We start from the raw sequence: 13788 nt of genomic DNA on the forward strand, positions 1-13788 counted from the left end.
AGACACCAGTCTTCAGAGCTCATGCTCTTAATTATTATGCAATATCATCTCCCAGGATTTTTGTGGGAGGAGGATGGAAGCAGTAAAAGCTTCTAGAAAAAGCTCACTGAAGGAGTGAGTTACACAGCTGTATAGGAAAGAGCTTGGTTGACTCAAAGGGACATTCAGAGCCCTGGATTAATGGAGACCAGAAAATATTTGTCCTTCAGGGCTAGGTATGTACTCTCTTCTTGACTAACCTTCTCAGTCGCTGCTTTGACCATGACAAACTGGTTTACTCAGCGTCCCACAAACACTTCACTAAACAGAACTCTTCTACACTAGTACCTTTGCCCAAGCCACCTGCCTTTCTTTCCCATCTCGCTGATGCCCACTGCTCTCAAGAGCTTCCACGCCTTATCCCAGCCACAGCAACTTGGGGGCACTTGGGTTCAAGGACTTTGGCATGAAATCACACACTGCACTTTTATCTTTGCCATAAGGTGTCATAGTTTGATGTCATTTACTTTTTCTGGCGCTTATAATTTATTTCCAAGTTGACTGGCCTCTGTGGACTTCCCGCGGGCAGGGACAGGAATCCACTCAGAGCAGTCGCCAGCTGGAACCTTCCTGGCTCATTCCTAAAATAAATCGTACTCCCACACACCATTTTGCTTTTCTTGAGTAGACGTTTTCCTTTCTCTGACTCTCCACCACCCAGAGTAGTACATCAGGCCTCCCTGTTAAACGTTCCCATAGCTTTTATTACAGATTGTCGACCTCCCTCATTACTAAAGTATCCCCAGCGCGTGGCAGAGGGTCGGGCACACAGAATACAGGGATCTGTGTTAAAGCCCAGCCACTTAATAGACAGCAACTAGGGACAAGTGCCGAGCGAGAGCTGGAGGTGACGCGTCTCCACGCCCCACCGCCCCCGGCAGTACCTTGGCCTCCCGCAGGTGTGGAGACCCGACACCTGGTCGCGGGCCCGCGCGCTGCCTCCCACGCCACCCGCGCGCCCCTGCGCTGCCCGCCCCACCCCGCCCGCCCCGCCCCTTCCCCAGCCCCGCCCCTTTCCCCCGCCCCCTCGCGCTCGCGCCACAGGCCGCTCGCCCCCGCGGTTCTCGCGGCGCCGCGCCTCGCTGGCTCCTCAGCTTCCAGCCAAGATGGCGGAGAGCGGCGAAGGTCTGGGCACCGTTCCGGAGCACGAGCGGATCTTGCAGGAGATCCAGAGCACCGACACCGCCTGCGTGGGGCCCACCCTCCGGTAAAGCTCTCATCCTCCCGGGGTCTCGGGCTGCCCCCTCCGGCCGCTCGTCGGGAGCCGGGCGGGTCGTCCGCCGCCGGTGGCGCGCGGAGCGGCCAGACAGGTGGTGCGCGAGGGGGCGGGTGGGGGCGCTTCAGGGCGGCTGGCCGGGACCTGAGCCGGGACCGGGGCGGGGCGGCACGGGAGGCTACACCTGTCGGCGCGGCCCGCCTCAGCGGCGGGAGCTGTCACCGCGCAGCTGGAGGGTGTGGCTGCCAAGGCGCCTCTGACCCCGGGAGCCGCGGCGCCGCCCCGCCTTCGCAGCCCAGTCCCGGCCCTGGCCTGGGGTCTCGAGGACGCGCCTGGGGCTTCCTGGCTCTCGGATCGTGCAGGGGCCGAGGGCGGCTTGGCTGCGGGCGTGGCGGAGGCCAAGGTTAAGTGCCGACAGCCGGCGTGACAGAGGTACCGACGCTCGCGCAGGTGGAAACCTTGGCGAGCTGGGCTGCCGAGGGCGTGGGAGAATTGAAATTGAGCGGGAGACGCCGGCACCATTATCGCCCCTCCCGCGCGGCCAGAGTGGGCGAGGAGTGAGCGTGGGCTGGAGGGGAGGAGCTGACGCTCGGGAACGCGCTGATGTGACCGTGCGCTCGCTCGGCAAGTCTGGGGAGCTTTTACTTATTTACGAACGTTACATTAATTTTGCATGCATTTCCCAGTTTATTTTAAAAAGAATCTCCACCCTTTAAAAATAGTACAAAAACAATGAATATTCCAGACTGAATACCTGCTGCCCTAATAGAATATTAGCCGGGTACTATAGTGATCCATTAGAGTGTTAGGCACTTTCTTCAAGGATGAGTGCCTTTTAAACACAAGGTTTCATTTTTCGCTGTGATGATAATGAAATTATTATTCACTTAGGGAACTTGGGACACATTGGGCTTTAATCATTATTATTATATTTCTTCAGGATACATTCCTAGAAATGGAGCGCTGGATATTTTGTGGACTGAGGATGTAGTATAAAGTGAAGCCAGTTCAAGTTATGACGTAAATCCACCTTGCTCTGATAATCCGGAGACCTGGGTTCTTGGTTTACCCTAGTCTAACCACTGATGAAGTGTGCGGTCATGGGCAAAAATCATTTAACTTCTCTGGACCTTGATTCTTTATTTGTAGACAGGGGAGGGGTAGGTGTTTAGATGCCCAGAAAGCCCAGGACCTTAGGGACCTTGCCTATTTGTTTACTGCTGTATGCCTAACACGAAGCATGTGGTAGGCATCTGATATATTTTTGTCAAATGAAGTTCCATTTATGATAATAATTAGTGCATTTTCTTAATTTTTCAATGTAATTCTTTTCATAAAACTCTGCATTTGGTAATGAAAGTAGAAGTCATAGACTAAAAGGAAGCTTTGTTTTCCTCACTGCGTGGTGAAACTGAAAGAGTACAGTATGTGGTACAGTTATCAGGACAGTCCGTTTTTGAAAATAGTATTGGTTATGAAGGAGATGATGCTTCTTGAGAAAATGTGCTAGGCAGTGTTCTTGATAGCAGATGAAATTGACTTAGAAGAAAAATTTGAAATACAGTTGGCTCTTGAACAGTATGGATTTAAACTGTCGATCCACTTATACCTGGGATTTTTAAAATAGCAAATACCGTGGTACTACACGATCCACAGTTGGTTGAATCCGAGGATGTGGAACCCGGGATATGGAGGAAACCAGTGTATGGACAGCTGACTATAGGTTATATGTGGATTTTTCACTGCGTGAAGAGTCCGAGGCCCTAACCCCCTCATTGTTCAACAGTCAACTGTATATTGAGAGATTTTTGTGACACAAATAGAATATATATATATTCATGGTGTTATCATTCTGTTCTATTTTGCTGGACAGTTTTGTAACCTCACTTTGTTGAAACCCACACTCTTTTTTTTAGCGAACTACGTTGACTCACACTTATCCTATATATACACTTGTCATCTCTCATTTATAAGCAGACTCTTTGCACACACATGTAGAAGGTACTATTAGTGGTCTTTTCTCTTGAACAATTTAAGCTACTGTTATCTTTTCCCAAGGTTTCACTGAGTGAAATGCTAATACTAAATTAAAAAAAAACTTTCATTATGGGAAAATTTAAGTGTTTTAAAAAGTAGAAAAGTCTAATGGGCCACATGAATTTATCATCTAGCTTCAATTCAACCCCTGGCCAGTCTCATTTGATCTCTTCCCATTTCCACTCTTCCTCACCCTGGATTATTTTGAAGCAAATCCCAGACAGCAGTTCATTCATAAATATTTCAGCATTAAGATTAATTTTTGTTGTTATTTCTCAATTAAGTTTTAGCTGGCATGTAGGCTTATGTTGTTATAGTTATTATTAATATTATTTTTCTTAGTGGCAGACTTTTTTTCAGCCTGACCTTTTCCAGACTCACTTTATCAGATCAGTCTTCCTGGAGGAAGCCAGATGATTAAATGAGAAGCATATTATACACTTTTCACAGGGCCTGGTGTATGATGTGGTTCTTTGGCCACAATAGAATTAAATTAGAAGTCAGTAGAAAAGTATCTGGAAAATTCCCAAATATTTGAACACTGAAAAACACACATCTAGATAACCCATGGATGAAAGAAGAAAAGGAAAGAGAAATTAGAAAGTATTTTGAACGAATAAAATGAAAACACAACATATCAAAATTTGTGGGATACAGCTAAATCTATAATTAGAGAGAAATACACTAAACACCTCTACTGGAAAAGAATGGTTTAAAATAATGGCCTCATCTTCTAAGTTAAGAAACTAGAAAAAAAAGAGCAAATGAAATCCAAAAGAGCCAAAGAAAGAAGATGATAATGATCAGAGTGGACATCAGTGAAATAGGAAATAGAAAAACAGTTGAGAAAATCAGTGAAACTGAAACCTCATTCTTTGAAATGAGTAAAATTGATAAACTTCTAGGGGAAAAAAGGGAGCAGATACCAGTGATCAATTCTCAACTCACTTTGAGGTCAACATTAACCTGATACCAAAACTAAACAAAGACATTTCTAGAAAAGGAAACTATACACCAGCATTATTAATACACACACTAAAACACTTTAAACAGAATTTTAGCAAATTAAATCCACAATATATAAGAATAATAAATGGGATTTATTTCAAGAAGGCATGCTGGTTAACACTTGAAAAACCAACTGACGTAGTTCATATTAAACTAAAAAAAATTATATGATCATCTTAATAGATGCAGAGAAAGCATTGACAAATCTAACATTCATTCCTGATAAAAACCCTCAGAAACTAGGAATGGAAATTCCTCAGCCTGAAAAAAGGCATCTATGAAAAACCTGTAGTTAACATTAAACTTAATGGTGAAAGACTGAATGCTTTTCTCCTAAAATCAGGAATAAAGCAAGGATGTTCCTTCTCACAACTTCTATTCAACACTGTACTAGAGGTCCTAGCCAGTATAATAAGATAAGAAAAAAAAACCTTGATTGGAAAATCATCTTTATTTGCAGACCATGTAATTATCTATAGAGAAAATCCTATGGAATGCATAGAAAAGCTACTAGAACTGTTAAGTGGGTTTAGCAAGGATATAGGACACCAAATCAGTATGCAAAAATCAATTGTATTTCGGGCTTCCCTGGTGGCGCAGTGGTTGAGAGTCCACCTGCGGATGCAGGGGACACGGGTTCGTGCCCCGGTCCCGGAAGATCCCACATGCCGCGGAGCGGCTGGGCCTGTGAACCATGGCCGCTGAGGCTGCGCGTCCGGAGCCTGTGCTCCACGACGGGAGAGGCCACAACAGTGAGAGGCCCGTGTACCGCAAAAAAATAAAATAAAATAAATAAAATTCCTTTGTGATTTCTTCTTTGAGTCATTGGTTATTTAGTCGTATGTTGTTTAATTTCTATGTATTTGTGAATTTCTCAAACGTCCTTCCATGGTTAATTTCTAATTTCATTGCATTTGGTCAGAGATCATACTTGGTATGACTTCAGTCCTTTTAATTCATTGAGACTTGTTTTATGGCCTCACATGTGGTCTATCCTGGAGAATGTTCCATGTGCAGTTGAGAAGAATATGAATCCTGATGTTGGGTGGAAGATTCTATAGATGTCTGTTAGATCTCATTAGATAATAGTTGTTCAAAGTCTTCTACTTCCTTTTTGATATAATGCTTAGTTCTATCCATTATTGGGTATTGGATAGTTTTTGCTTCATGTGTTTTGGGCTCTGTTGTTAGGTGTATAAATGTGTATACTTGTTACATATTCTTGATTGAATGACTCTTTTTCTATCCTTTTACTTTCAACCGATTTTTATCCGTGAATCTAAAGTGTGATGGATCTTGTTTTTTATCCAGTTTGATAATCTCTGACTTTTGACTGGATTGTTTAATCCATTCATATTGAATGTTAATGTTTATGTAGTTGGATTTATAGCTGTCATTTTACGTTTTGTTTTCTGTATGTCTCATTTCTTTTTGCTCCTCTGTCCCCCCTGCCTTTTTTTATTTTTTTTTAATATTTTTTGTTAAGTGAATATTTTCTAGTGTAACATTTTAATTACTTTAGTGATTTTTTTCCCACTATTTAAAAGAAATTTATTTCTTAGTGGTTGCTCTCAGAATCAGCTTTCAGATTAATTCTAAATTAATTCCAGTGAAGTACCGAAATGTTACTTCTATATAACTGTTTCCTCTTTCCCTTTTTTGTGCTATTATTGTAATATCTTACATCTATATATGTTACAAACACAACAATATGGTGTTACATTTGTTGCTGTATATAACTTCTTATTTTTCAAAGAAGCTGAGAGAAAGAGAGCAAGTATATTTATAGAGTTTGTTGCATTAGCCTTATTTACCATTTCTAATTCTCTTTATTTGTTGCTGAGTTTTTAGTTGTGTCATTTTCTTATTCCATTACAGCTTTGTTCCCACATACTTAATTTGTGCTGTTATTTTCAAATATGTTTCTATATGTTGTCAATACACTTATGTACATATTGTCCTATGCAATTGCTTTTCAAATTAGTTAAGAGAGGAAAGATGCATTTATACTGTCTTTTAGAATTACATAGTTACCTTTGCTGGTGTTCTTGTGTGTGTGTGTGCATGTGTTCATATTGCCATCTGGGTTCACTCTTTTAATTATAAAGAACTTCTCTTAGTGTTTCTTGTAAGGCTGGTCTGCTGGTAACTAATTCCCTCAGTCTTTGTTTATCTGCAAGTGTCTTTATTTCGCCTTCATTATTTGAAAGATAGTTTTGTTGGTTATAAGATTCTTAGCTGACAGTTTTTTCTTTTAACACTTGAATATATTATCCCACTGCCTTTTGGCCTCCATTTCTTCTGTTGATAAGTCAACTGTTAATCTCAGTGGGGTTCCCTTATATGTGTTTTTTTCCCCCTTGTTTTCAAGATTTTCCCTTTGTCTTTTATTATTTTTACTGTGATGTGTCTGGGTATGGAGTTCTTTGTGTTTATCCTTCTTGTAGTTTGTTGATCATCTTAGATGTTTAGTTTAATGTTTTTCATCAAATTTGGGAAATTTCAGCCATTATTTCTTCAGATATTCTTTCTGCTCCATTTTCTTCCTTACTTTGATACTCCCATCATGTGTATGTTGGTGTGCTTAACGCTGTTCACATTTCTCTGAAGCTCTGCATTTTCTTCATTCTTTTTTCTCTCTGTTTGGATTACATATTCTGTATTAGTCTATGTTTAAGTAGTCTTTCTTCTGCTAATTTATGTCTACTGTTGAGATCTTCTAATGAGTGTTTCTTTTCTGTTGTTGACTTTTCAACTCCAGGATTTTAACTTGGTTCTTTTTTATGATTTCTCTTTCTTTGTCAATAGTCTCTTATTTCATTAGACATTGTCATCATACCTTCTTTCACTTCTTTAAGCATGTTTTGTTTTTAGTACTATGAACCTAGTACTTTGAAGTCTTTGTTAACTCCACCATCTAAGCCCTCTCACAGGGCCTGTTTCTTTTCCTGTGTGTGGGTCAGAGTCTCCTATTTCTTTGCCTATCTCATAATTCGTGTTATGGTTGAAAACTAAAATGTTTAGACAGTATATTGTATCAACTCTTTTTTTTTTTTGTGGTACGCAGGTCTCTCACTGCTGTGGCCTCTCCCGTTGTGGAGCACAGGCTCCGGACGCGCAGGCTCAGCGGCCATGGCTCACGGGCCCAGCCACTCCGCGGCATGTGGGATCTTCCCAGACTGGGGCACGAACCCGTATCCCCTGCATCTGCAGGCGGACTCTCAACCACTGCGCCACCAGGGAAGCCGTGTATCAACTCTTCATATTGATTCCCACCCCCACCCCCCCAACCACCTTCTGGGGCTTGTTTTTTTCTTTCCCTAATATTTATTTAATTAATTAATTTATTTATTTTGGCTGTGCCAGGTCTTAGCTTGGCATGCAGGGTCTTTGTTGCGGCATGCAGACTTCTTAGTTGCAGCATGCATGTGGGATCTAGTTCCCTGACCAGGGATTGAACCTGGGCCCCCTGTATTGGGAGCACCGAGTCTCACCCACTGGACCACCTGGGAAGTCCCTGGAGCTTGTTTTTGTTTGTGTTTGTTTGTTTAGTGGCTCGGCTGGACTATTTCAGTCAAGTGTATTTCCCTCACATTGTGAAGCCTCTGCTGCAGCTCCTCAGAGGGCACAGTCTTGGCATGTACACAGTCACTCTGGAATGATAGTGGTTTTAGCAGAATTCTCCTTATGTCTTTCCCTGATCTCTCTGTTAAGCTGTCTGCTTATCTTTTTTTTTTTTTAATCTTTTGGCCACGCCCCGTGGCATGTGGGATCTTAGTTCCCTGACCAGGGATCGAACCCATGTCCTCTGCATTGACAGCATGGAGTCTTAACCACTGGACCACCAGCGAAGTCCCTGCCTGCTTATCTTGATATCACACTGACATGTTAGACTCCAGAAATTGCTGGCTGGTTGCTTTATTGTTTTCAACAGTATTCAGGGGCATAAGTTGTTTCACAGTCTAATCCAATTAAATCTGGTCCCCTTTGCAGTGGTAGTTTTTTTTTACCCCTTATGCAAGTAATTTGTTGAGGCAGTACTTTCAGATGAAACCTGTAGGAGTGAGGGAAATAGGATAGGGTAGAGGAGATCTAAAACTGTGGGTTCATCTTAAGTCTAGCCTCAGCCTGATTCCAGGAGGAGCTCTGAAGTTAGAGTGATATCACAGGGACTTCCCTGGTGGCACAGTGGTTGAGATTCCAGCCTGCCAATGCAGGGGACACGGGTTCAATCCCTGGTCTGGGAAGGTCCCACATGCCGCGGAGCAACTAAGCCCGTGTGCCACAACTACTGAGCCTGTGCCCCTAGAGCCCGTGCTCTGCAACAAGAGAAGCCACCGCTCGCCGCAACTAGAGAAAGCCCGTGTGCAGCAACGAAGACCCAGTGCAGCCAAAAATAAATAAATAAATAAAATAAATTTTTAAAAAAAGAATGATATCACAGAGTTGTTCCACTTTGAGGCTATGGGGCTGAACTTTTACTCCCACCTCCAACAACCTCTCATTGGCTATAGGCTACCCCCCAGAGTGTGTGACTACTGGGGGGCACACCTTCCCAGGCATTACTGGGCAGAGTGCCTCCTACTCATAGGTCTCCAGAGAAGGGTGCAGCTATGGGTCCTTAGTAGCTGGGAGGAGAATGCACCACCAGGTAACAGGGATCTACTACACACCCCAGCAGCTAGAACACATCCAACTAGATCACGCTTAGTAAGTTTGAAGGAAAAAATGATAGACTTTTTCATTTATTTCTCTATTTTATATTTATTCCTGGCTTAATGATTTTTCTAGTGGATTAAGTTCCCTAATCTTCCCAATCTTGATTTTTAAATATTACTTAGAGAATTGTGATAAAATACACATAACATAAAGTTTACCATTTTAAATGTGCAGTTCGTTTCATTAAGTACATTAACATTGCTCTGCAGCCATAACCACCATCCATCTCCAGAACTTTTTCACCTTTCCAAACTGAAACTGTACTCATTAAATGGTAACTCCCCATTGTCCCAGCAGCCCCCGGTAACTACTACCATACTTTCTGTTTCTATGAATATGATTACTTTAGATACCTCATATAAGTGGAATCATATAATCGTTCTTTTGTGACTGGCTTATCTCACTTAACATTATGTCATCAAGGTTCATCCATGTTGTAGCATGTGTCAGAATTTCCTTCCTTTTTGAGGCTGGATAATATACTATTGTACGTATATACTACTTTTCTGTTTATCCATTATCTGTTGATGGACGCTCAGATTGCTTCCATCTTCTGGCTGTTGTGAATGCTGCTGTGAACATGATGTACAAATACGTGTTTGAGTGCAGGGTTAGTTTTTCAGGCCAATCTCTGAGGTTCTGATCATAGGAGGGCTCTTCACATTTTCTTTCTCTGGTTCTTTTTGGTAAACTGGCTGACCTATGATTTAACTTGTTGATCACATGGAGGTACCAGCCTCCTCTCAATTGCTTACTACCAAAATCTCCATTGTTTTCAAGAGTACCATAATGTTTGGACTTCCTTACATTCTGTTCGAAATAAAGTCAGTTTTTTGAGGGAGAACTTTGCAATTTTCTCCTGCTTCTTCCAGTGGGGATAATCTCTGCGCCACTGCACCAGAGCTTGGGGCAGGAACAATGGCCTGTTTCAGGTGATACTGTTCTTAAAGAGCAGCACTCTGGATGGGGCAGAGGAGTGGGACTCTGTGGGGCAGTAACCTCTGTTCTTCTTGGCCTGCCCCTCAAAGTGTACAGCCCCTGTCCTACGAGCTTGTCACAGACCAGGGTTCTTGACCTTCCTTAATCAATAGAAATGGATAAGAGACCAGACAAGAAATTCAGGCAAGGCTTTATTGGGGCCCCTGCTACAGCAGGGGGAGCAAAAACAGGTAACAATTTCCTTTGCTTGCTCCTCAAGGTGGGGGCCAGCTGGTTCCTTAAATGGGGTGAAGGTAGGGGTGTGTCCAGGGGTCAGGGCTGGAGGGGTGGCTTAGGTGGTTTGCCCACCCCTTTGGTGGTGTTGAGTGCAGGGGGCATGCACAGTACACTGCTTTTGCTCTTGACACCCTATTTTTGCTCCTGGCTCTTCAGAAGTGGCAGTTGGGGTTTTTTTTTGGTCTTTTTGTGTCTTGTCCATAATTTGCCCCATCTGCATATGCAGGCAGTTATTTTAAGTCCCTTATAGTTTCTTTGTATTTTGTTGCTGGAGGAGACATTTGCCCAGGTTCAGACACTGCAGCAACGGGTCCCAGGTCCCAGCCTGTCTCAAGCTGAGGTGGGGCAGTTGGGATCCCAGTATTCCTGGCTACTCCATCTTTGGGAAAGCCTCTGTCCTATGACATCCTTCACGGGGCTGGGTGGAGGAAGGAGGGCTGGGTGGAAGAAGGAGGCCCCCAACCTTTCAGCCACACTCACCTGGAATTTAGCTTCTGTAACACAGAGCTGTGGGGGAGGGAGGATGAGAAATGCGGTATGCCTGCCCTTTTTCTGACCCTTAACTGAAACCTGGGGGGAGAGGAAGCCCTGACTACTTAGCCACACCCAGCCAGGATGGAGCTTCTTTCATGCTAAGCTGGAGGAAGAGTGTTAGTTGTGGTTCAGGGGCCATAAGCTCTTACTGTTCTTAGTAGATTTTCTTGAATAAATGTTTCTTCATTTGCTGTATGCTCTTGGGACAATTTTCAGAGATTTCAAATGGTGTTTTTTGTTTTTAAGTAATTTTCATTGGTTATGGTTGTTTCACTAGGAAGTAGGTTCATGAATTCTGGGAAACTTCATCTTGTTTTTCATTTAAATAGAGGTAGAATTCACAAAACATAAAATATGCCATTTTAAAGGTACAATTCAGTGACATTTAGTACATTCACAATGTTGTACAACCATTACCTCTATCTAGCTGCAAAACATTTTCATCGTTACAAAAGGAAACCCTGTACTCCTTAAGTAGCTACTCTCCATTCCCCCTCTTCCCCCAGCTGCTGGCAACTACTACTCTGTTTTCTGTCTCTATGGATTTACCTTTTTTGGATATTTCATTAAAATATTGATAGAGGGCTTCCCTGGTGGCGCAGTGGTTGAGAGTCCGCCTGCCGATGCAGGGGACAGGGGTTTGTGCCCCGGTCCAGGAAGAACCCACATGCCGCAGAGCGGCTGGGCCCGTGAGCCATGGCCGCTGAGCCTGCGCGTCCGGAGCCTGTGCTCCGCAACGGGAGAGGCCACAACAGTGAGAGGCCCACGTACCGCAAAAAAAAAAAAAAAAAAAAAATTGATAGAAGCATACAGTATATGACTTTTTGTGTCTTTTTTTCATTTCAGCATAATGTTTTGAGATTCATCTATATCGTAACAATGTATCAGTACTTCTTTCTTTTTTATGGCTGAATAATATTCCACTGTGTGGATATTCCATGTTTTATTCATCCATCAGTTGGTGAACATTTGGGTTGTTTCTACCTTTTGGTTGTTGTGAATGTGCTGCTATGAACATTCATGTATAAGCTTTTGTTTGAATGTCTATTTTCAGTTTTTTTAGGTATATATCTAAGAGTGGAATTGCTGAGTCATATGGCTATTCTATGTTTAACTTTAAAAAGTCTATTTTGTGAAGTGTCAATAGTTTGAAGTGCCGCAAGGCTCTGAAACTGTCCTTCATTGTTGAAGCCATAAACTCGGACTTACAGCTTATAGCAGAGCTTTTGGGCAAGCGTAAGAGTGAAACAAAGACTATCTGTAGATGACAGAGGCTTAATGGCTATGGTTAATTTATTCCTGTAACTAATATTAGAATGGAGAACAGTAAAATTTTCTGTCAGGTACAATACATTACTACTTAAAAGTTTTGATTAGTGAAAACATAGTTAGAGCTAGCAATTTTTGTCCCAGAAATTGACATTCAAGGGCTTCCCATGAAGAGTACAATTTCAAAAATGTTTGTATTATAACATTTTTTACTTATACACATTTAACCTAGGAAGGGTGAGCATCTCTCTAATTTGACAGCTCTTCCCGTGCAACATTTACTATAGTAATATATCAAACAAACCTAATTATTTATAGTCTTTTTATAAGATGAAAATAAATAACTGTGCTCTTTCTGGGTTCTTCTGGGAAATCTCCAAGACAGTTATAGATGTGAAAGATATCTTGAAAGTTTTATTTTATTTTTTCTATAGGATCCAGATTGGAAAGGCAAAATCAGAACAGTTGTCAGAGGTTGCCTGAGAAGCAAAACTTGGTTAATTAAAGTGAAAGTAAAGCATTTAAAAAATAAACATAGATAACTTGATTGTAAAGCAACTTAGTTCTTTCATAAGTGAGAGGAAACCTTTTCTGTTTTTTATTGAATAATCAAGAATATAATAAAGTCCACATGAAGTACAGACATTATTCTGGCAAAACAGTCATCTAGGCAGATTACACAGAAGGTAAAGAGTAACCTTTCATATTTTAGGCAGGTCATTAAACCAGTAAACCAAGGAAGCAAGCCCAACAAAACTGAACAAATGTTGCTAAATTTTAAACATATATCATAGCGTATTTTCAGTCTTATATTGTAAATGAAGGCAAATAAAATTCATTTTCCATGTTTTGTCCTTCGTTGTGCTCTTCCATGTTCTTAAACAGTTTGCTTTAGAGCACTTGTTCTTTGTTTGGGATCTGTGAGGTCAAAACTATTTTCAAATAATGCTAAGAGGTTATTTACATTAAAATGCAGTGCATTTATCATTGCTACTTTCAAATGAATCGGTCAATTTAAAAAAATATATCTGTTTTGGGAATTCCCTGGCAATCCAGTAGTTAGGACTTGGCGCTTCCCCTGCTGGGGGCCTGGGTTCCATCCCTGCTCAGGGAACTAAGATCCTGCAAGCCACGCTACGCAGCACCCCCCATACCCACACACAAAAAATCTCAGTTTTAGTTTTTAATTCGGTAAATATCAATAGTTAGAATCCACATAAACAAAAGCTTTTTCGATTTCTCAGTAAGTTTTGAGAGTTATGTAAAAGAGACCCCCAAATTTGAAAACTACTGCTGTAGGAGAAAGCTGCTCTTTTTCCTTGATAAAACAGAAGTACATACACAGTTGTATTTCTCTGTCACTGTTCCTACTATCTTAACTACTGCTAATGGTTCTAACTTTTAACCAAAGTAACTAATTTATATTTCACATTGAAACACGGAAGTGGAACATTGAGAATTGTCTGAATAAGAGCAAATCTCGTGAATACAACTTCTTACAGATACAAACGTCACTTTTATACCTTAAAGTGGCAAAAATGAACACTTTCATGGACACATCCGGAAACTATAGATTTTCAATAGCATATAAAAATAAGAAGCAAAAGTATATAAACTTAGTTATGCTTAGTAATCAGTCTGCTAGGATTCCATTATACTTAAAAATTAACTGCTACCCAGTGATTGTCTCATAATTAACTTAATATTAAGGTTTTAAGTTACCTAAAGATCTTAGAAATTAATCTTTAATA

General features: G+C 41.6%; 1 protein-coding gene across 4 annotated transcripts in view; it reads left to right on the forward strand.

Annotated features, from left to right (window-relative positions):
* The window catches only part of EXOC6 (exocyst complex component 6), a gene marked incomplete at its 5' end in the record, with an annotated part of 206041 nt that overhangs the window by 11125 nt on the left and 181128 nt on the right, over positions 1-13788 (forward strand). For 3 of the 4 annotated variants that reach the window (XM_082630072.1, XM_082630073.1, XM_082630074.1), the window contains one exon: positions 1135-1246. The exons of the other annotated variant lie outside the window; for it this stretch is intronic. In XM_082630072.1, coding sequence (XP_082486198.1) covers positions 1146-1246 — 101 coding nt within the window. Of the gene's footprint in view, positions 1-1134; positions 1247-13788 lie in introns of those variants that run through there. 4 annotated transcript variants of the gene reach the window in all.

The sequence above is a fragment of the Mesoplodon mirus genome (assembly GCF_964341445.2).
Source record: "Mesoplodon mirus genome assembly, chromosome: 2".
In the NCBI taxonomy this organism is placed as follows: domain Eukaryota; kingdom Metazoa; phylum Chordata; class Mammalia; order Artiodactyla; family Ziphiidae; genus Mesoplodon; species Mesoplodon mirus.